General features: G+C 56.8%; 1 protein-coding gene across 1 annotated transcript; it reads right to left on the bottom strand.

The window, feature by feature from the left end:
* Window positions 1-196: 196 nt before the first annotated feature.
* On the bottom strand, window positions 197-22,031 carry LOC307063552 (uncharacterized protein C1orf167; the record flags this gene model as incomplete). The annotated part of the gene is given in 22 exon segments (XM_079719758.1): window positions 197-348; window positions 1,238-1,261; window positions 1,264-1,303; window positions 1,307-1,385; window positions 1,594-1,693; window positions 2,105-2,210; window positions 4,053-4,152; window positions 4,977-5,375; window positions 6,411-6,555; window positions 7,009-7,165; window positions 7,489-7,696; window positions 8,359-8,513; window positions 8,942-9,116; window positions 10,789-10,837; window positions 10,958-11,152; window positions 11,658-11,833; window positions 13,970-14,024; window positions 18,618-18,721; window positions 19,475-20,046; window positions 20,049-20,079; window positions 20,081-20,642; window positions 21,962-22,031. Coding segments are annotated over 22 exon segments (3,654 nt in total).
* Between the last annotated feature and the right edge of the window lie 13 nt (window positions 22,032-22,044).

Raw genomic sequence — 22,044 nt, 5'->3', positions numbered from 1 at the left:
CGGCTCAGGGCAAGGAGAGGGGGCCGCTTGTCCACAGGGCGGCTTGACGGCAGAGGAAGCAGGTCAGAGGGGCTGGCTGGGTGGGGCAGGGGGCAGCCTTTAGGAGAGACTGAGAGAAGCAGCCGGGGCTGGGGAGGGTGTTTTATTGTCCTTCAGAGCTCTTGGCCTGAGTGCCTTGTGCCTGAGCCTGTACTCCTCAGGTGGGTGGGGCTCCGATCTGTTTTCCTTTCCAGGGGCCCCCTGCTTCACCCCAAGGCCGCCAAGCACAGGGGCTCTGGCGGCTGCCTGCCCGCTCCGAGGCCTCCCGCTGCTGCTGGCTCTGCCCCTCAGGCCCCTGGCTGCCAGACGCTGGTGCCATGTTTCAAAGGCCTGGAAGCTCTTTGGCTCCCTCCTGGGTGTGTGCTGTCAGTGCTGGAAGAACTCCGGGCCAGCTCCTGCCCCCGAGGGAAGAGGAGGCCCTTCCCTCTGCCCCAGGCCAGACGCACAGGCCTGCGATCAGGGAAGCCAGGCTCTGAGTGCAAATCAGGGAGGGGCGCTCAGCGACCCACACCCAACACGGGCGGGTGTGAGCAGCCTCTGTGCCACAGGCCAAGCCCTGTCCCCGGACCAGTGACGGGCCAGGACTGTGCTCAGCACGAGGTCACCAGCTGGATTAAGGGCTCTGGAATCCAGGCTGTTTTCTCTAACTGAACTGACCCCTCCCCTGAAAAAGAAGGGGTTCTGGGGGCAGCAAGCAGGGAGGACTGTAGCTCAGGAATGTGCAGGCGTGGCACGGCTAGGAAGGGCCTGCTGGGGGGCGGGGCCGCCCCCCAGTACCTGGGAATGGACCCAGCGGTCTTCTTGTTGCTGTAATCGCTGAGACACCTGCAGCCGCAGGGCCCACCGTCGCCAGGCCCGCCTCAGGTGCCACTGCCTGAGCTATGGGGACAGTCGCGAGGAGGCCCCGAGCTGGGCCCACCGCTGTCCCCGGCCTGGCAGCCCCCAGCCCCTCTGCTGCCTCTCCCTGCCTGCAACTGCGCCACCAGGAGGAAGGAGATGTGACGAGGAGGTGTCATCTGAGGTGTGTTAACAGTGCAGATTCCTGCACCTGTTCCCGAGGTTTCGGGCTTGGTAGGTCCAAAGGCCTGAACTTACTTTCAGAGACTGCGTTTCCAGGGGTTAGGGCTGGGAATGGGATGTGACGGGAGATCAGCGTGAGCGTGGGGAGGGGCCGCCCCTCCATGCCCTGAGCATCTACCCAGTGCTGCCATGCAGCTGCCCAGGCCTGGCCTGCGGGGAATCCCGGAGCTGGCGAAGCAGTGCCTCAAGGCGCCAGCGCTGCAGGTAGTTCCTCCTGAGGGAAGAGGCCCTGGTGTGTGTCCTGACAGCAAAGGGCATCACGACCCCTTCATGGCCAGGAAAGAGGGCAGAGCCATGGGCCTGGGCCTGCTGCAGGATGAGCACCGGCCAGAGAGGGCCCAGGTCAGGCAAGCCCCTCAGCCCAGCCCACGCCCTCAGCCCTCCCCCTCCACCCCTACCCTCAGCCCTCCCCCTCCACCCCTACCCTCAGCCCTCCCTCTCCACGAACACACGCTCTCCTCCCACCCCAGACACCTTTGCTCGGCCTCGCCTTTGCCCTCGAGGTCTTTGGTCTCAGAGCTGCAGTCCCCTTCTGACCCCGTAGGTCGCTGGCCCTGGGCCCCTGCAGCTGGACCTGGGAGGCGGGGCAGAGGGGAGGTTCTCTGTCACCTGGCAAAGGGGCTTCGGAAGAGGTTAACACATCATTCAGGGGAGTAAACTCTCCCCCTGCTACTTCTGGAAGCTGAGCCCTAGGAAGAGAGTTAACGAGAAATGGTGTTGAGCCTGTGTCCCTGCTTCCACCATCTCTGCCCAAGCCTCCTGCAAAGGCTTGGGCTGCGGCCCCAAAGGGTGGGGCAGGAGAAATTGTAATTGTTTTCTCAAAATTGTGGAATATTCCAGAAGAGGAGATGGGTGGGGAACACAGTAAATGCATAAGATGGATTCGCCAAGAGTTCAGAGCTGATTTCCAGGCCCGTGAGTGTTGGTGACGGTCTCATCCCGGCACTTGAGACATTGTTTATTCCCCGAGGGAGAGTCTCCTTACTCTGAGTCCGGGACGTTTCTCTCTGCTTCCTCTGTCCACTGGGGCTGTGGTGCTTGGTTGGGCTGGGCAGGCCAGGCCCTGTGGCCTGTGGCCTGCAGCTGCGGGCCTGAGGGAACAAAGAGGAAACCCTGAACCAATGGGCTTGGACATCTAGGGGCCCAAGTGACCTGGCAGGATTCCTGTCCCGACCAGTAACAGGGCCTCCTATTTGTGTGCACACAAGTGGGACAGATTCTCCCGCGAGCCCTGAGGCTCCCAGAGGAGACAGGAAGGGCCCGAGAGTAGTATGGCCATCAGTACACGCCACTGCCTCTTTCCCCGTACTCCCACATGGCTCGAGACTCAGGAAGGTGAGTGGACCAAAAATGGCTGCCAATCAGAGCTTACCTGTGCCAGGTACACCCTGTGCGGTGGGCATTACTCTCCCCACTCAGCCTCATAAAGTCAACTTACTTGTCTGAGGCCTCACCTCTCCAGAGTGGTCTGACTCCAGGGCCTGAGCCCCCAGCGACTGCGTTCTACAGACACCAGGGGCTCTCTAAGGGAGTGTGTGCCACCATGAGGTGGCATAAAACCCACCCCGTCGTTAGGTGAGGGCTTCCTGGGCGCGCGTGTGCGTGCAGTAGAAAGAGGGGGCCCTGGAATTCAGCCCCCTAGTTACCATTTACCATTCCTGACATTTACTTTGTTTCTACAAGTCTCAGTTTCACCATCAGTAAACGGGATCCCTGCCTGCCTTTGCTGACAGAAATGGAATGGAAGTGTTCATAAACATACTCTGAAAATAAAATTCTCCTGAAACACAGATCAAGACATAAAATACCCTGAGACCCCAGAATCTGCTGTCGCCATAGCCCCACATAGGTAAATATGTGGATTCTGCAAATAACCAAAGCCAGTCCGTTTCAATTCCATTTAAAACAAACCACTTCAGTCTTTTTTCTTAGAAACTTTTCTAGAGTCTATGACATATTTTGTGGCACCCTGAAACAGGATTTTTGATGCCAGTTCACCTTGAGGAACACTCTGTGGCCTGCCAGTAACTCTGGGGCTATGTGTCCCGCAATGACATGTCCCTAGACTGCCATGCAGTGTCACTCTTTGTGCCCGGGTTTCCTTGTGGCCTCTTCCCTCGTGCTAGGCCACCCAGCTCTTTGTCACCATTTGTTGGTATCAGAACTAATGCTTCTGGTCTGGAGACGGACTGGCAGTAATCTTTGGGTAGAGAGAATCATGAAAGAATATTTTTTCATTTATATTTTCTGGGTTTTCTATAATGAGCATGTTTCATTTTCTAATTAAAAAAAAAAAAAGACAAAAAATTGCTACTGACTCCAATTACCTCTCTTGATCCTAGACTGTACCATGACTTATAATGAGTTTAGGTGTCTGTCTCCCTAACAGATGCGACCCAGGGTGCTTCTTTGTGGCAGACAGCCCTGGGCTGGCACTCAGTGGGTGCTCAGTAAGTGCTGATGGACCTGTAATTGGCTGGCTGCCCGGCCAGGAGGCTGTTGAGAACGTGTAGGGGTGGTGTCCACAAGGCCGCTGGGGTCCTGGAAAAGCATGCAACCACCCTCACCATCGGGGCTGAATCAAGCTGACTCTGAGGCCAGTGGCCCCGAGGTCATTTTGGACCTCCCACCTCCTCAGCACCAGGAGGTGCCCTCTGGCGGCCAGCCTAGGCCAGTGCCTGAGGCTGGCTCTGGGCCTGGGGTGGGCTGTGCCGGCCTCCTGGGCCTCGGCCTGTGTTTCCAGCCACACTCTGAGCAGCGCTGTCTGCCACTGGGCCCAGTGGGTTCGCAGGAGGCGCCTGGGCCCAGCCCGCTGGAACTGGGTGATGGCAGTTCACTGGACATGGCCCCGGGTCGCTGACTGGGCGCAGGCCTCTAGGACCCTGGCGGCGAGGGAGGAGCCCACACGGAGGCCATCAGGGCCAGGACTCTACAGCGGGCTGTGGGGAGCCCTCCTCTGCCCCCGCCAGCGCACTGCAGGAGGGGGACCTCCAGGCAAAGCCCTGCCTGTGCTCCTCGTCCCCCATCCCTCTTCTGGGGAAATCACGTTCAAATGGGCACAGAGCAGCAGAATTACCTGTCACACGACGGGGACGGGCATCCTGTTTAGGGGACACAGAGAAAGCAGTCCTGCCAGCTCCTCCTTCCCTCCCATCCCCCCACGAGCACTGGTTTATATCATCCAGGACCTGGTGTGTGTCTGGCCCGAGCTGAGCGGAGAACTTGCACACATTGTTTCTTATTCTAATCCCCGGGACCACCCTGCAAGGCAGGCCTGTAATCTTCCTTGGACCTTCAAAGTTAGACTTGCCAGGAATAAAGACAGACCTACTAGAGAATGGACTTGAGGACACGGGGAGGGGGAAGGGTAAGCTGTGACAAAGTGAGAGTGGCATGGACATATATACACTACCAGACGTAAAATAGATAGCTAGTGGGAAGCAGCCGCATGGCACAGGGAGATCAGCTCGGTGCTTTGTGACCACCTAGAGGGGTGGGATAGGGAGGGTGGGAGGGAGGGAGACGCAAGAGGGAAGAGATATGGGAACATATGTATATGTATAACTGATTCACTTTGTTATAAAGCAGAAACTAACACACCATTGTAAAGCAATTATACTCCAATAAAGATGTAAAAAAAAAAAAAAAAAAGTTAGACTTGCCCAAAGAGGGGTAGCATAGCTGGAAAGTGCAGAGCTGGAATTTGACCCCAGGGACCAGGACCTCCTCTCCCCATCACCCCTAGCCCCCTGAGACCTGCCACCAGCCGTCAAATTCCCTCTACCCTGGCCCCAAACGAGCTCAAGGCCTAAGCTGGAAGCACAGTGCGAGGCTGCCCTCAGGCCATGGGCACCCACCTGGCGCTCAGCTTCGGGGCAGCATGGTCTCGGCTGACCCGCTGCAGGCAGGACTCACGTGCCCACAGCATCCAGCACAGGGCCTGGGCCTGGATTCTCTCTCCTGCCTGCTGGCGGGCCTCACAGCACTGGCCTGGGGCCGCTTGCCTTGCAACGAAGGCCTGCTGGGCCCGGGCCCTCCTCAGCTTGCTGTCCACCTGGTGTCCTTGTTCTTGGCTTCTCCAGCAGGAGAAGGAGGCCTGGGCCACGCGCTGCTCCTGAGGCCGGGCTGCAACTTCTGAGGCTTCACTGGCAAATGTGGCCCCTGGTGCCCATCTCCTCAGGCCATCCTGGAAGGCTGGACCCTTGACCCGGGGCATCCCTGTGTCTCTCACTACTCCACACCAGGCCTGGAAGTGGCTGCAGAACAGGTGCAGAGAAGGGGCCCAGCCGACTTCCCAGTCAAAAGTCACATTAATTCAAAATCACACCTGAAAAGATTCCCCACAGACCATCACTGGTTCTTCACAGTTTTGCCTACACAGCCCTTGCCTTAAGAACGTATGGATGGATGTATAACAGGTGAAAGCTCTGGCTTTCATTTAGGGGTCTTGGCATGCACTCACCCATGCTCCGGGGGCAGGTGCTGCCCGGGAGGGTGTAGGAACCTGGCAGTTGTGGGTTCAGGTCCCCCTCCACCAAGAGAACATCCACGCCCTGCTTGCCCTCACAAGGCCACTCTGGAGCAGGAGGTCAGTGAGGAGAATGTGGTCCCCTGCTCCAGATGGACCAAGAAAACATCAGCCACTCTGCGGTGAATGGTTCAATGCCCCCGTGGGGACACTGTGAATGCGTGTGAGTTTGTACAGAACCAACCCTGGGAGAAGGTGTCATCTGTCCCCTCTGCTTTTAAACATGCACCCATGAACGGTATATGTGTGTCACTAGAACATCTCTATTTCAGATTTCTCTCTCTTTGTGGTGGCTGTTTGAGGAGTTGATTTCCCCATCTTTTTCTTTTTTTTTTTTTGGCCTCAAGGCACGTGGGATCTTAGTTCCCTGACCAGGGGTCAAACCCGTGCCCCCTGCAGTGGAAGCGCAGAGTCTTAACCACTGGACCGCCAGGGAAGTCCCTGATTTCCCCATCTTAACTGTGAGCTCTGAAACCAAAGGGCTGACCTGGCCAGGAGGTGGAGACCTGCGGCTTGTCAGGGCATCCGGTGGGGTTAGGGGCTTGCCATCCCGCACCTCCCAAACAATTCATATAATGGAAGCTTGGTGGTTTTGACTCCAGGCTGGGGTCTCCCTTCATGCCCATGATGCCCGGGTCCCAGGCCTCCAGCCTGGCCTGCCCCTAGAGCTGCAGAGGCCACCCAGCTTCCCATCCCTGGGCTCTCTCCCTGCTTTTCCCGGGGTGGGGGTGACCCTCGCTCTCCCACCCCCAGGCCCGGCCACCTCTGCAGTAGGAGCTGCTCTGGACCAGCCATCGTGGGTCTCTGACGAGCTGCTGCCTCCTGCCAGCCCCGGAACACGGCCCTGCGCAGGCCCTGGAGGCGGGCCCGCACACACCGCTGGTACTTTTCACGCAGGAGCTGCTGTCCTGTGGCCAGAGAGATGCTGAAGTGCCCCTAGGCGCTCATTCCAGCCTCAGCCTGGGCCCCAAGGAACCGTGGGCCCCTGCTCTGCCAGCTTCTGCCCTCTACCCAAGTGGGAACCAAGGAGGCCACCTAACTGCCTGGGTTAAGATGCTCCCATTACAGGCGTCCTACTGGTGACCAGGCCTACCAACTCAGAGTTTTGTCTTTTTGATTTCTTGACGATGTTTAAGAGTCAGGAGAATTCACATAAAAATACAGATTTCCAGCTTTTCTGTAAAAATAGAGGTCTGGCAACATTGGGTCAACATTCCTGGGCAACGATTAGGCTGGGGAAGGAGCTGTCCCCAGTGGACAGGACACGAACTTTCCAGAACAACCAAATCTCTACCTGCCAGCCCACTGATATGATAGCGGTGGAGTGAGAAGCCTCTAAAATTGCCCCCAGTGATCCCCGCCTTCTGTGCTGGGCTCTGAGGACACTGTGACTCCTGAAGGCCAGGTGAGGATGACAAGGATGAAGATGAAGATGGTGATGGTGATGGTAGCACCCCGAGGAGCTGGGTTCTGAGCCAAGCACTTCGTGTGGATCGTCTCAGAATTCCCGCAATCACTCTAGCGGGGGCGGGGAGGGTACCACTGTTATCCCCATTTTACGGATGAGTAAGCTGAGGTTAAGTAGCACACTTAAAGTCCACACAGCCAGGGAATGGAAGAGCGGGGAACGTGAAGAGCGGGAAACATGAAGAGCGGGAAACGTGAACCCAAGCGTCCACGCCCCCCGGTCCTGCTCTGCCACCCAGTCCTGGGGTGGGCGGGGGGTGGGCTGTGGGAGTGTCCCATCACTAAACTTTGTGCTAGAGGACCAGAATCTTGGGTGTCCCTGACGGACCTTGGCCCCCCCTCAGCCCTGGTGCCCTGTCCCAATGCCCACTCACTCTGCCAGCAGCAGTGCCAGTGGCCCAGTGCACATCGCTGCTGTCCCCACCCCACTCCCGGGCCCACTGTTCCGTCTCCTGCTGCTGCACCAGCTGCTGCCGCCATAGGCCCAGCGCGGCCCTGCAGCTCTGATCCCAGGCCTGGCGGGCAGCCAGCTCTCTCCTGGCCCCCTGGGCTGTTGCCCAGTGGCTCCAGCCAAGGAAGATGCTAGGAAGGGGAGTGTCCACCCTCAGGTGGTCACTGCCACCCTGGGCCAGCCCGGTCCTCCTCTCCCCTCCCCTCAGAAGCAGGGAGGGCTTGGGGTGACTCTTCTCCCTCCATCCATCATGGGGGAGAGTGGATTGCTGGGGGCTGGAGGGCTTAAATGCTTCTCCAAGGGTCACAATGACAAGTGGTCGGGATACAGTGGGACCCCAGACCCCCGAGGCCAAGTGCTGTGCTCAGCTCCTAGTGAGGAACCTTGCTACGGGCTGCGTGTTTACTAACACCAGGCACTGTGCTAGGGGATGTGCGTGCCCCTCCCTCGCTGATTCCCATTGGAGTGAGTCCTATTATTACCCCCATACGAACGGGGAGATAGAGGCAGAGAGAGGTTAAGCAACTTCCCCAAGATCACACAGCCAGTGCGGGACAAAGCTGGGATTACCACAGCCGTGAAATTTCTGGGAGAAATGAATACCTCACACCTCTCAGCAGGGCAGGGTAGGAGGGCAGGAGGCTCTGAGAGGATCTGAGTCCGGGGTGTGAGGGGAGCCCTCTGGGATGCAGACCCCAAGGGGGTGTGGTGGGAAGGGCAAGGACTGATGGGAAACAGTAAATCCAAGGGTGGTGGGCAGCATGGCTCACCCGTCCTGGGGAGGGGTCCCTACCGCCTCTGAAGGGTGCGCTGGTGCCACCTTGCCGCGCCCCGGGACTGCTGGGCCTGCGCCTGCCAGAGCAGAAGGTGCCGCCCCTGCTGCCACCGCCCAGCTGCCCACAGAAAGCTCACCCGGAACGCCTCCAGGAGGGCGGGGGCCCGGGAAGCCTGGGGAAGGAGGTGTGGAGTCCTGGGTGCCCCGGGCGCTGCCACCGCTCCCCTCCCCTCCCCCACCCCCACCCCTCCCTCCCCTCCCCTCCCCTCCCCTTCCCAGCCCTCCCCACCCTCTCCCCTCCCCTCCCCGCCCCTTCCCAGCCCTCCCCACCCTCTCCCCTCCCCCTCCCCGCCCCTTCCCAGCCCTCCCCACCCTCTCCCCCTCCCCCTCCCCGCCCCTTCCCAGCCCTCCCCACCCTCTCCCCCTCCCCCTCCCCGCCCCTTCCCAGCCCTCCCCACCCTCTCCCCCTCCCCCTCCCCGCCCCTTCCCAGCCCTCCCCACCCTCTCCCCCTCCCCCTCCCCGCCCCTTCCCAGCCCTCCCCACCCTCTCCCCCTCCCCCTCCCCGCCCCTTCCCAGCCCTCCCCACCCTCTCCCCCTCACCTGCTCCAGGGAGCTGCGGGGTGTCCTGCGGCCCGTCAGGGCCTCCCCTCCCAGGACGCCGCACAGACCCGCTGGGGCCAAGGTGGTCCTGGCGCTGCCTGGATCCCGCGCCCTCAGGTGCCAACCCCTCAGGCTGTGACGCAGCGCCCGCTGCTGCACGCCCTCGAAGAAGGAGCTACCAGAGGGGGCAGGTGAGTGCCGGGGCCCCCCTTCACCCCTGGCTGGGGGTGCTGGAAGGGTGCCACGGTGAGCCAAACGCTGGGCCAGAGCTGGGCAACCCCACCTCCCACACGGTCCGCCCACTATGACCACCGGGGGCTCTAAGAAATACCGATGCTCACTGGGGTCCCAGCCCCGGAGATTCTTTTTTTTTTTTTTTTTTTCGGTACGCGGGCCTCTCACTGTTCATTGCGGAGCACAGGCTCTCAACACGCAGGCTCAGAGGCCATGGCTCACGGGCCTAGCCGCTCCGAAGCATGTGGGATCTTCCTGGACCGGGGCAAGAACCGGTGTCCCCTGCATCGGCAGGCGGACTCTCAAGCACCGCGCCACGAGGGAAGCCCCCCCGGAGATTCTGATGTAATGGTCTGGGTGCGGCTTGGGCTTCCCAACTTTTCCAAAGCCGCCAGGGTGACCCCCCGTGAGCAGCTGAGGCCGAGACCACAGCTCTACTTGCCCTGATCACCTGGTTGATCCTCACCAAGCTCCCTGGGTGCGTGGGGGCCACACAGTTGATGGGGGGCGGAGCCGAGCCCAGGCCCAGGGACCCAAGACTCAAGAGCCCACACCAGTATTTCTGCCTCCACTCGGTTATAAAGGTAGGGAAACTGAGGCCTGGGGGAAGGTCATTTCCCCAAACTCCAAACAACAGCAGACCTGGGATCCGAGCACTCATCTCAGGCTACAGGGCAGCCTCAGATATGTTGCAGGGAGATATGGACTGTGACCCAGTACCCAAAGGCCAGAGGATAGACTGGGGGAGGGAGGGCTACATTCTGAAGGATCATGGTGAACTGAGTTTCCTTAGAGTTCCAGGGACTCATTAAAAGAGACTGAGGGTCCAAGTGGACCAAGTGGGTGTGGGGCTGATGGATGCCAGGTGTATAGCTTTTTTTGGTTTGTTTTTATTTTTTTCTTGTTTTGTTCTTTTTTGTTTGTTATTTTGGGTTTTTTGTTTGTTTCTTTGTTTCTTTACAACCCCTTGTGTCGTCGAGGGCTGACTTTCAATAGATCGCAGCGTGGGAGCTCCTCTGCTAGGTGCATAGCTTTTAAGGACAGAATTCTTAACCCTGCAGCTGCTGGCTTACATTCCTGCTGACATTCCGTCAGTGAAGCTGGCCCCTCCTGACCTCCACTGGCTCTCTCACCCATAACCATCAGCCTGGGCTCTGAGTCCCAGCATCCCATCTTGTATAAAAGCATCACAAGAAGGTCTCACTATAGGGACCTTCTTGCTCCTGATTCAGTGTGATTTAGAGCAAGCTGCTTGACCCCTCTGAGCCTCAGTTTCTCCAGCTGTGTAATAAGGCAAATGGAGGCAGGGGAAAAAGTGGCTCCTTCACTGATTCATTTATGGTATTTGTTCTGTGCCTTCGGCAGCCTGGGCATCTGCAAGACGCTGGGAGATAGTGGTGAGGAGACAGACACGGTTCCCGCCACCAGGAGGCTCCCACTTAGCCAGGAGATGGGTGAGAGGTGGGTCCAGATTCTGGGAAGGGAGACGAGCATTAAACCAACCTCCCCATCAGGTTCCAGCCACCTTGGCAGGACTCCGTGTCTGTGCCCCTGACCCCTCCCTGTCCCCCACAGCTCTCTGCTCAATCACTGACTCAGTGTTCCTAGGCTACCTCCCCAGGCCCCATGCCTGCTGGGCAGCACAGGGTGCCAGGCCCCATGCTGGGGCCACAGAGAGGAGCAGGATGTGGCCCATTCCCTATGGGACACTCCATCCAGTGCTGAGGACTGCTCACTTCCCACCCCATGTCCTCCAGGCCCAACCCCAGGTCACAAACTCACAGACACCTACTCCGCCTGCTGGCGCTGGGAGAGCTGCGTCCTCCAGAGCAGCGGTGCCCGGTGGAGGGCCAGCCTCCAGCTGGCTTCCTACAGGGAGCCCCGGCCTTGCTCCCGGGGCAGCGCCTGGGTCTGTGCCACCCCCCCAGGCTATGGGCTGTGGCCCCCCAGGGGCTGAACTGAGGAGGGCCATGTTCCCTGAGAAGCAGACAAGAGATGAATCAGTGACCACCCTCTGCTCAAAGCCATTGGTGGACGCTGCCTCAGACCCCTTAGGACCTCTCCCCTTGTGGCTACTGCCCCCTGCCACCACCCCCAAACCCTCCCCACCGGGACACCTGGAAGATCCCATCTTCCTCTGTCACGTTTTGGTCGGTCGGGGGCAGGGGTTGTGCATCCCCCTAAGACCAGGAGCTTCCCAGAAGCAGGGGCTACATCTCTTCCAGGTGGAAGATTGAACAGGCCTCTCGCCTAGAGGAGCTCATGATGGAGGTCAGGATGGGGCCCACCAAAGCCTGCTGCTCCAGGGACCCCTCCGGGCCCTCCCAGGCCTGCCAGGCTTCATCCCCAAGAAAACTCCCGATCCCATCACCTCCCACCACGAGAATCCATAAATCAACTGGGCGACTGCAGAAGGAGCTTAAGTGATGCTGTTTGCTGGGGTGGGAGAGAGAGGGAGCCCCTCGGCCCGCCACTCGCTCACCTGCCTCCCGCCAACAAAGGGACAGCTGGGTCACCTTCGCCCCATCTGAGGCCTGGAGCTGCTTCATCTGCACCCACTGCTGCAGGCACATCCTCAGGGTCCCTGCCCGGCGGTTGGCCATGTGGTCCCGGTACTGGGTCCCTTTTTGCACGAACCACTGCCAGGCCCCAAAGCACCTGGAGAGCCAAGAGAACGTGCTGGTGCTCATCGTAATGACTGCAGCTACAGCCTCCTGCCATGTGCCAGACACACCACTGAGGCCTTGGGCAAGCCACTCACCTCTCTGAGCCTCAGCTTTCTTGTCTGTAAAATGGGGCTGCTGTAAGGATGGTGCAGCATGCCATCTGCTCAGGCCACACTGTCACTTCTGGGTGCCCGGATGGCCTCAGCAGCCTCCTACCTGCCCTCCTGCATTCACTGTTGCCCCCGCCCCTCCAGTCAGTGCCTGCACAGTAACCAGAGTGATATTTTTCAAATCTCAAGTCAAATTATCTTACTGTCTTGCTAAACTCCGCCAGCAGCGGTCCCCTTGCTCTGATGATAAAATTTTGACTCCGCCCCACTGACAGCAAGGCACTCTCTGCATGGTCTGTCCCCCACCCACCATGACACACCTTTCCAACTTCATCTCAAAGCACCCCAGCCCCCAACCCCGTACTAACAGGGTTCCGACTGGACTGCCGTTCTTTGCATTTCCCATGTTCCTCTCCCTGTCAGAGGTCTTTGCACATGCTGTTCCATTCCCTCTGCCTGGCACTCCTGTCTGCTGTCCCTCCACCAGTCAGACATGCACCCTTCCCATCTCTGCTGAACCCTGGTCGAAGTCAGCTCCCTTTGTCAAAAGTTCTCATAGAAAACTATCGGGGACATCCCTGGTGGCGCAGTAGTTAAGAATCCGCCTGCCAATGCAGGGAACACGGGTTCGATCCCTGGTCCGGGAAGATCCCACATGCCGTGGAGCAACTAAGCCTGCAAGCTGCAACTACTGAGCCCTTGTGCCACAACTACTGAAGCCCACGCGCCTAGAGCCTGTGCTCCGCAACAAAGAGAAGCCACTGCAATGAGAAGCCCACACACCGCAACAAAGAGTAGCCCTCGCTCGTGGCAGCTAGGGAAAGCCTGTGCGCAGCAACGAAGACCCAACACAGACAATAAATAAATAAATAAATTTATGAAAAGGAAAACTCTATCGGGGGATGCAATCAGCAAAATGCAGACAGTAGGAAACTCTACCTGACAAGCAGCCTGGTTTCTTCAACAGGTAACTTGCAAGGGAACAAACAAACAAACAAAAACAACAGAGGGGAGTCCCTAGATTAAAAAGAGCTTAAGGACTCCTCAACCAATGACAGCATGTGGGCCTTATTTAGATCCCAATACAAACAAACTATAACAACAGGGACTTCCCTGGTGGTCCAGTGAGTAATACTCCGTGCTCCCAATGCAGGGCGCCTGGGTTCGATCCCTGGCCGGGGAACTAGATCCCGCGTGCATGCCGCAACTAAGAGTCTGTATGCCGCAACAAAGATCCCGCGTGCCGCAACTAAGACCCAGCGCAGCCAAAATAAATAAATAAATACCAAAACCAAAAAAAAAAAACCCCAAAAACTGTAACAACATATTTGCTTGTAAAACAATTGGAAATTTGAATGCTGACCAGATATTTGTTGGTATTAAGGAATTATTCATTTTTTAGGTGTGATCCTGGCATGGTGGTTTTGTTGTTTAAAAGACACTTTATGTTTCAGAGATGCTACAGAAATATTTACAGATGAAATGGTAGGATGCATGGGATTTGCCTCAAAATTATGTAGTGGGGGAAGTAGCCAGGGTACAGATTAAACAAATTTTCTCAGGAGGTGATTTTTGTAAAACTGGATGATGGGTACACTGAGGTTGATTATCCTATTTTCCCTACTTTTATGTAAGATTAAAATGTCCCATAATAAAATAGTTAACAAGAAAAAAAACAACTTCATGTGGATCTGTGTTTATTCCCTTCACAGCACTTAACTTTGGTGGTATTCACACACACACACCCTTTGTGATTGTTAATTTCCTGCCTGTCCCCGCACTGGGCCATGGGTTCCATGAGGGCCAGTGACAGTGGGCATTAAGCTTTGCTTATAACTAAATCCCAGCCCCTGGGTGGTGTCTGGCAGGTCTTAGCATCTCAGTAAATGGCACATGTATTCATTTCTTATTTTCATCATTTCAACCCTAGGAGTCAAGAATTGACTTAAAGTGCATCTCCCAGCTGCATCTCACCTTCTGCCTCAGGGGAGGCGGTCCCCATTCCCACTTTCCCCTACCTGCAGAGCCAGGCTCTCTGGCACTGGGTGTCCAGTGGGGACACCCAGGCTGCATCTGCAACAGGAGAGCACCAGGCCTGGTGGGGGGGGCCTCTCCATCCTCTGAGTCCTCATCATGGCCCCGGAGGCCTCTCCCTGGACCCCCTTCTCCTGCCTGGCCCATTCCTTCTGATGGTACCACAGGAGGAAGACGACAGGGAGGGAAGAGAGGGGGAAGAGAGAATGAATGGAGGGGACCATCAGGGCCAGGAGGGACCACTGACTCCTGGGACCCCAGGCCGTGTGGCCTCCGGCCAGTCCCTCTCCATCTCTGGGCCTCAGTTTCCCCACGAGTGAGTCATGTCTAAGGACTTGCCAATTCTAACACTCAAGCTTCTGTCCGGCCTGTACCAGTGGCCATGGCACACAAATGCAGGATGTGCGCCTTTCATACTGTGTGTCTTTGAGCTGGTCACTTCATGTCTCTGTGCCTCAGTTCCCCATCAGTAAAATGGGCACAATGTCTTGCTGAGGTCACCACGAGAGAATCAAATGAGATCTTGTCTGGGAAGTTGCCAGAGTAGATACTCGATAAACACTCATTCACTCACTGAGGGCCCCCTGCCCTGCCTGGCTCCGTCTCCCCCGTTTCCCAGCACCCTACATCTTACCAGCCAGCTGTTGCAGAGCCTGCAGGATCTGGACTCCCATGCCTCCTCCATCTGGCCTCGGCCCAGAGCACAACGGAATCGGCTGGGCTCCAGCCTCCTTCCTCCGACTCCTTGGACTGAGAGTAAAATTGCCTAGAGAGAAACTGATGCCCAGGCAGAGGGAGGGCACCTGGTCCCAACCCATCCACCCCAGTCCTGCAGTGCCATCTGCCTGCAGGAGCAAAAGTGCGCTGAGCCACCCCCTGTTCTGTTCCAGACAGTACGTTCTACTCCTGATTATGTAAGTGATTTGGGGGGAGGGTTCTGCTTTTGCTGAATTCTCGTCAATACTATTAGGGTTTTTTACAACACACATGCATTAAAATAAATATTACTTAAATAATTATTTTAAACACATATGTTTCATTTAAAAATAGGAACAAAAACAATACATCACTGGAATGGAAAATTGAGGAAAAGAAAATAACCACCTTTAATCTCACCACTCCAAAGATGACCATCATTTTAACATTTTTTGGCGGGGGGGAATGGGGGATGATATTTATGTATTTATTTGTATTTTTAATAGTGGTAAAATACACATAATATAAAATTTACCATGTTAACCATTTTTTATTTTAAGGAATACTGATGTGATTATTGTGACTTTCTTTTTCTACTTTTTGAATTTTTTTATACATCTTTATTGGGGTATAATTGCTTTACAATGTTGTGTTAGTTTCTGTTGTACAACAAAGTCAATCAGTTATATGTATACATATATCCCCATATCTCCTCCCTCTTGAGCCTCCCTCCCGCCCTCCCTATCCCACCCCTCCAGGTCATCACAAAGCATCAAGCTGCTCTCCCGATGCTATGCAGCAGCTTCCCACTAGCTATCTATTCTACATTTAGTAGTGTATATATGTCAGTGCCACTCTCTCACTACATCTCAGCCTCCCCTTCCCCCACTGTGTCAAGTCCATTCTCTACATCTACGTCTTTATCTCTGCCCTGCCACTAGGTCCATCAGTACTATTTTTCTAGATTTCATATATATGCGTTAGCATATGGTATTTGTTTTTCTCTTTCTGACTTCACTCCATATGACAGACTCTAAATCTATCCACCTCACTACGAATAACTCAATTTTGTTCCTTTTTGTGGCTGAGTAATATTCCATTGTATGTATGTGCCACATCTTCTTTATCCATTCATCTGTCAATGGACATTTAGGTTGGTTCCATGTCCTGGCTCTTGTAGATAGTGCTGCAATGAACATTGTGGTACACGACTCTTTTTGAATTAGGTTTTCTCCGGGTATATGCCCAGTAGTGGGATTGCTGGGTTATATGGTAGTTATATTTTTAGTTTTTTAAGGAACCTCCATACTGTTCTCCATAGTGGCTGCATCAATTTACATTCCCACCAACAGGGCAAGAGGGTTCCCTTTTCTCCACACCCCCTCCAGCATTTGTTGTTTGTAGATTTTCTGATGATGCCCATTCTAACCCATTTTTAAATTTATTTATTTATTTATTTATTTATTTTTGGCTGCGTTGGGTCTTCGTTGCTGTGCACGGGCTTTCTCTAGTTGCAGTGAGCAGGGGCTACTCTTCACTGAGGTGTGCGGGCTTCTCGTTGCAGTGGCTTCTCTTGCTGTGGGGCACCTGCTCTAGGCACACGGGCTTCAGCAGTTGTGGCACTTGGGCTCAGTAGTTGTGGCACACAGGCTTAGTTGCTCTGCAGCATGTGGGATCCTCCCGGATCAGGGCTTGAACCCGTGTCCCCTGCATTGGCAGGCAGACTCCCAGCCACTGCGCCACCAGGGAAGTCCCCGTCTTAACCTTTTTTTTTTTTTTTTTTTTTGCGGTACGCGGGCCTCCCACTGCCGCCCCCTACCCCTCGCCCCGTTGCAGAGCACAGGCTCCGGACGCGCAGGCTCAGCGGCCATGGCTCACGGGCCCAGCCACTCTGCGGCATGCAGGATCCTCCCGGACCGGGGCACGAAGCCGTGTCCCCTGCATCGGCAGGCGGACTCCCAACCACTGGGCCGCCAGGGAAGCCCCATCTTAACCATTTTTAAGCGAGCAGTTCAGTGGTATTAAGTAATTCACATTGTTATGCAACATTTTAGTATTTTTGCTTCTGGGTTTTTTTTCTATGCACCGTTTTACGTTCATAGGAAAAAATATTTTAGGTACTATTTTTTTATACTCTTTTTGTTTTTCATTGAACATTGCCATAACCGTTTTTCTTCTCATTAAAAATTCTATGCAAGGGTTTCCCTGGTGGCACAGTGGTTGAGAGTCCGCCCGCTCCTGCAGGGGACACGTGTTCGTGCCCCGGTCCGGGAAGATACCACATGCCGCGGAGCAGCTGGGCCCGTGAGCCACGGCCGCTGGGTCTGAGCGTCCGGAGCCTGTGCTCCGCAGCGGGAGAGGCCACAGCAGTGAGAGGCCCGCGTACCGCAAAAAAAAAAAAAAAAAAAAAAAAAATATGCAAATACCCATAAACCTACTTCCAGGAAGGGGAATAATATACATAAGGAGGGAGGTGAAACTTTCAAATTAATTGAAATATTGCCATCTACCTCAAATGTTTTTTCAAATCAAACATGCATGACTGTTATGATTAGAAAGAACACCAGTAAAGCTACCGAAACAAAAAATAAAGAAAAAAAGAGTGGGGAGGAATTTTTAAAATCTCAATAAGCATCATACTGAACTGTTGCCAAATGTTTATCACATGGTTAAACTACAATTTTCTCTCTCGCTGTTGGGTATTTAGGCTGTTTCGAAGTTTTCACGAAGTGTAAATAACGCCGTGATGGACATCCTTTTGCACAAACCTTGGTCCACATTTGCTGGTTTTATCCTCATTCTCTTGTGGGGGAGGGGAAACGGGGGACAAGGATGGAGGGAAGGCCACCAGCACTACCCAGGTCACACTGACCAACCCGGGGTGTCCCAGACTACCTGCTTCTCCAGGTGGTGTCCACCACCGGCTTCCTTCCTGAGGGGCCTCGGTCCTGGCCTCCCCTGGAGGATGGGGGTCCTGGCCCAGCCTGGATGTGAAGCCACCCTTGTTTCTGCTGCTGAATCAAGTTTCTCCAAGAGGGACGTTGGCTGTCGCCTCAAATGTACCCTGAGCAGCGGGCGGGGGGGCACCAGGAAGGGCGGGGACATGAGTCAGACGTTGTGGTTTTAACCATTAGACTCCCCTGCCTCTTTGGGAATGAATGAATGAGTGAATGAATGAATGGAGAGATAGAGCCCAAGAGGCAGGGTTTTCCTCGGGAGGCAAAACCTGGAGCTGGGCCCTCCTAAAGCACTTTTCCCAAGGAGGGAAGAACATAGAAGTTCCCTCCTAGTCCTGGCTGGCAAACCGCTAGTAAAAAATAACAACTGGGACTTCCCTGGCGGTCCAGTGGTTAAGACTCTGCACTTCCACTGCAGGGGGCATGGGTTCTATCCCTGGTTGGGCAACTAGGATCCCACGTGACACACGGTGCAGCCAAACAGAAACAAAAAGCAAAACAAACAAACAAAAAATAGCAACCACTGAAACAGTAGAGCGCTTGCTATGTGCTAGGCAGGGTTCTGAGTTCCTTATATTTATTAATTTAACCTCACAACAACCCTGAGAGGTATGTACTATTATGATCCCATTTTAAAGCTAAAGAGACTAAGGCACAGAGAGGTTAAGTAACTTGCCCAAGCTCACACAGTGAGAAAATGTGGGGAAAAGGAAAGTGGCGGAGACAGGATTTGAATTCAGGCAGAGCTCCGTCATGTCTGGGCTGACACTGCCTCCCCCCTACTGCGAATCACTCAGGAGGAACAACCTGCGCCCCAGGAGAGCCTCCTCCCCAGACGCACGGGCACTTCATCACCTCCCCATGGGCCAATCTGGAGGCCCCTAACCTTTTGGAAGGTCCGCGCCAGCAGGGCCTGCGTGTGTCGTCCCTACGCCGCCTCCAGCTGGGCCTCCCGGAGCCACAGTGTCCACCGCGGCACCCGTAGGCCCCTGCTCAACAGCTGCCAGCTGCCGGCAGCCCAGCGCCATGGCCGCTGCCACCGCCCACCGCCTCTGCACCCAGTGCTGCCACGCTCTGAAACATCTGGACAGCCGGGACAGACCAGGCTGACTAGGGGATGGGCCTGGTCCCCAGCCCCAGGGAGAGCTGGGGGCTCAGCAGCACCCACGTCGCCTTTCCAGCATGGAGGGTGATGCTCCACGCTCTGGCAGGAGAGCTGGCTGGACCCCGGGAGAACTTCCCTCTATGGAGGGCTAGCCTTGGAAATCCCAGACAAGAGAGCTCCTGGGGGCAGGGGAATGAATGCAGGACAGCCTCACAGGTTTAGGATTCCTGGGAGCGGCAGTCCCCTTGTTCCTGTCCTTGGGGCCCGGGAGGTTCCCTCCCCCTGAAATTCTGCAAGGATCTGCCATCGGGGCCTTATCTCCGTCAGGCCCGAGTCTGCAGGCAAATGGGAGAGGAGGCGTCCCAGGAGCATGGCCCTGGCTCCCACCCCTCAGCCCATGACCTCACCGGCCTATCTCAGACTCCAGGCTCACAGTGTTTCCGGCTTCGTTCTTGGAAAACAAAGGGACACGACACAGCACTCAGGCCAAGAAGCAAGCAGGACTGGACACCCCCTGCTAAGCCTGCCTGCCTATGGCCTCCCTTTCTGAGGGAGGGTGACACAGGAGTGACAGCCAGCTTGGAGCGAGAATTCCTGGGAGGCAGCCCTCCTCCCCCAACCCTGAGTCCCCCAGTTCCCATCCCAGACCCCTCTGGCCTCTACCTGCAGGTCACTCCTCATGGGGCCGTGTCTGGCGGACCAGAAGCCGGCCTCTCTTCTTCCCTGCCGACCTGGTCCGTGGGGTCCTGTCCCCTCCTTCCCGCCCAGGGAGGATGCCCCAGGCTGAACAGGACGAGGCTGAAGAGCAGAGCCTGGCCTCCCTGCTGCCCTCCCCTTGAGGGGGCAGGGGGTCCTCCCTCTGTCCCCTGCCATATGTAGTCCCTGGGGAGCACTTCTCGCCTTGTCTTACAGGGTGGGCAGGAAGGACCCCTTGCTCAGGGTCAAGGGCAGCCCTGGGCAGCATCTCCAAAGTAGTGTCCAGTGATGCAGGCTTGTTGCTTGCCTGAGAGTCTGAGAGACCATCCTGGACGCCCGGTGCTTCTGGGAAACCTGCAGTTTCCCTGAAACCTTGGGAATGTTTCCTCCTCTCATCCCAGGAAGCAAGAACAGGCTGGCTGGGCTGGGGGTGAGCAGGGAGTATCTGGCCAGCTCTGGTCCAGGGCTCCTGCTGCACAGGGCCTGGGGGTTCCCGGGATGCCTGGCACCTGAGATGGACCGCCTCACGCTCCAGGCGTTGCACGGAGGCCAGCAGCTGGTGAATGGCAGCTTGGGACGGAGCCCAAGTCCGGCTCTGGGCAGACTCCAGGGTGAAGCCAGGTCCTCCAGGGTGAAGGGTTCCCACAAGCCTGGAGGTCCAGCCCCCCAGGCCACACTGGGATCTGGGGTCTGGCCGTGTGTGCCCTTCGAGTGGGCCCAGGCCTGCAGCAGGCCCAATGTCTGGGCAGGGGGTATTGGTGGACAGCAGCCGGGAACACCTCGGGTGGGAGGCTGGGGAAGAAAGTGGCCGTCGGGGTAGGGGGCTTCCCTCGGGCATCCTGTGCGGCCAGAAGCTTTCCTGATCCCCCGACCAGAGGCGACGTCCCCACTCAGTCACGCTGGTCTCCCTGACGCTCAGGTTGCTCTGCTGGATGGCAAACGCCTGAGCTCTTCTTTGGGGCCTCCCGGCCAGGGGCTGCAAGTTGATCTGCTGTCGGAAGCTTGAGTTGGTCAGCTGGCCAGTCGTGTCCTTCAGGACGAGGCCCAGGCTGGGGCTGGTCAGGTTGCTCTGGACTCGGCAGGGCTCCTGGCACAGCGCTGTCCCCAGGGATGGTGTGGTGGCAGCCCCCCTGCTCTCGGCCTGGCCCATGGGCACCCACTGGCCATGTGTACTGGCCAGGCTCTTCCGGAGTCTCCATTGCTCTAAAAAGAGGACAGACAGTTATGCCCTGGGGGAGAACTTGGTGGTCAGTGCTGGAGAGGGACAGGTGGGGAGGGACAGGGCGCCACACGGGAGGGAGCCCAGGCTCCAGAGGTCTGCGTCAGCTCTGTCATCCTGGGTGGACCAGTGGATGCACCCGGGGGTCTTGAGCCAGAGCAGCGACCTGGTGACAGTGCAGGGACTCAGAACAGGGAGAGGGCAGAGACAGGGAGGAGGGCAGAGGGAAGCAGGGAGATAGTTGGGAAGCTGCTGAGGGGTCCCAGGCGAGAGGTGATGGAGCTGGGATGGGGGCAGCAGGAGGGTGGAGAGGAGACAGATCAGGTCTGCTGAGAAGGCCTAGAAGAGGGTGAAGGAAGGAGACGTGTCACTGATGGCTCCCTGGTGTCCAGCTTGAGCAAAGAGGTGCTGCGGCGACCGCAGCTGGGGTGAAAGCAAGACTCAACGTATCAAACAGCTAAACGTGGGCTGCTCTGGCCCCGAGGGGGTGGCGCTCCCTCCCTGCAGGTCTCCCCAGCCCCCAGACCATTCTGCAGCTGGGAGACAAGGCCTCTTGGGGGCGGGTGAGATGCCTGGGAGGGCCTGGCAGGTAGTGTGGGCCATGAAAGTTTGTAGATAGGAACTAAAGGTCAGAGAGGTTAAGCACCTTGCCCCACGGTCACACAGCTAGAACACAGAGAAACCGGCACGTAAATAGGAATCTGAATTTGTTCTTGGGATGCTCCCACTCTTTTTTTTTTTTTTTTTTTTTTGCAGTATGCGGGCCTCTCACTGTTGTGGCCTCTCCCGTTGCGGAGCACAGGCTCCGGACATGCAGGCTCAGCGGCCATGGCTCACAGGCCCAGCCGCTCCGCGGCATGTGGGATCTTCCCGGACCGGGGCACGAACCTGTGTCCCCCGCATCGGCAGGCGGACTCTCAACCACTGCGCCACCAGGGAAGCCCGCTGTCCCCACTCTTGGCTGCACCAGCTCTGTGGCCTTCTGGAAGCCCCAGGAACCTGAGCAGGGAGGTTCCCAGCCCACCAGCGCTGCCAGAAGACTGACCTGTGAGGGCCCCTTCTCTGCCAGGGGCCCCAGACAGGCCCACTCCTGCGCCCCCCCTCCTCACCTCATGTCCTGACTTCCTGACCCTCCCTCGTGCCCCAGGCTGGAAGACTTTGTCCTGGCCCAGCTGGCCCTGAACAGCTAATCTCTGGAATTAGCAAGGCCCTGGGCTGGCCTGTCTGGGAAAGGGGCGCCTGGCTGCTACCCGAGGGAACCTTGCTCCTGCCACCTCTGACCCAGACCCCTTGAGCCTCTTGCCTGGCCTCAGGGGGGTGGCCGGCCTGGGGGGCACATTCTCCTTGTGGCTGGTGTCAGGGCTCAGCTCCATGGGCTCCAGGGCA

This window comes from Hyperoodon ampullatus (genome assembly GCF_949752795.1).
Source record: "Hyperoodon ampullatus genome assembly, chromosome: 2".
Classification (NCBI taxonomy): domain Eukaryota; kingdom Metazoa; phylum Chordata; class Mammalia; order Artiodactyla; family Ziphiidae; genus Hyperoodon; species Hyperoodon ampullatus.
This window is presented reverse-complemented; position numbering and strand designations above follow the sequence as displayed.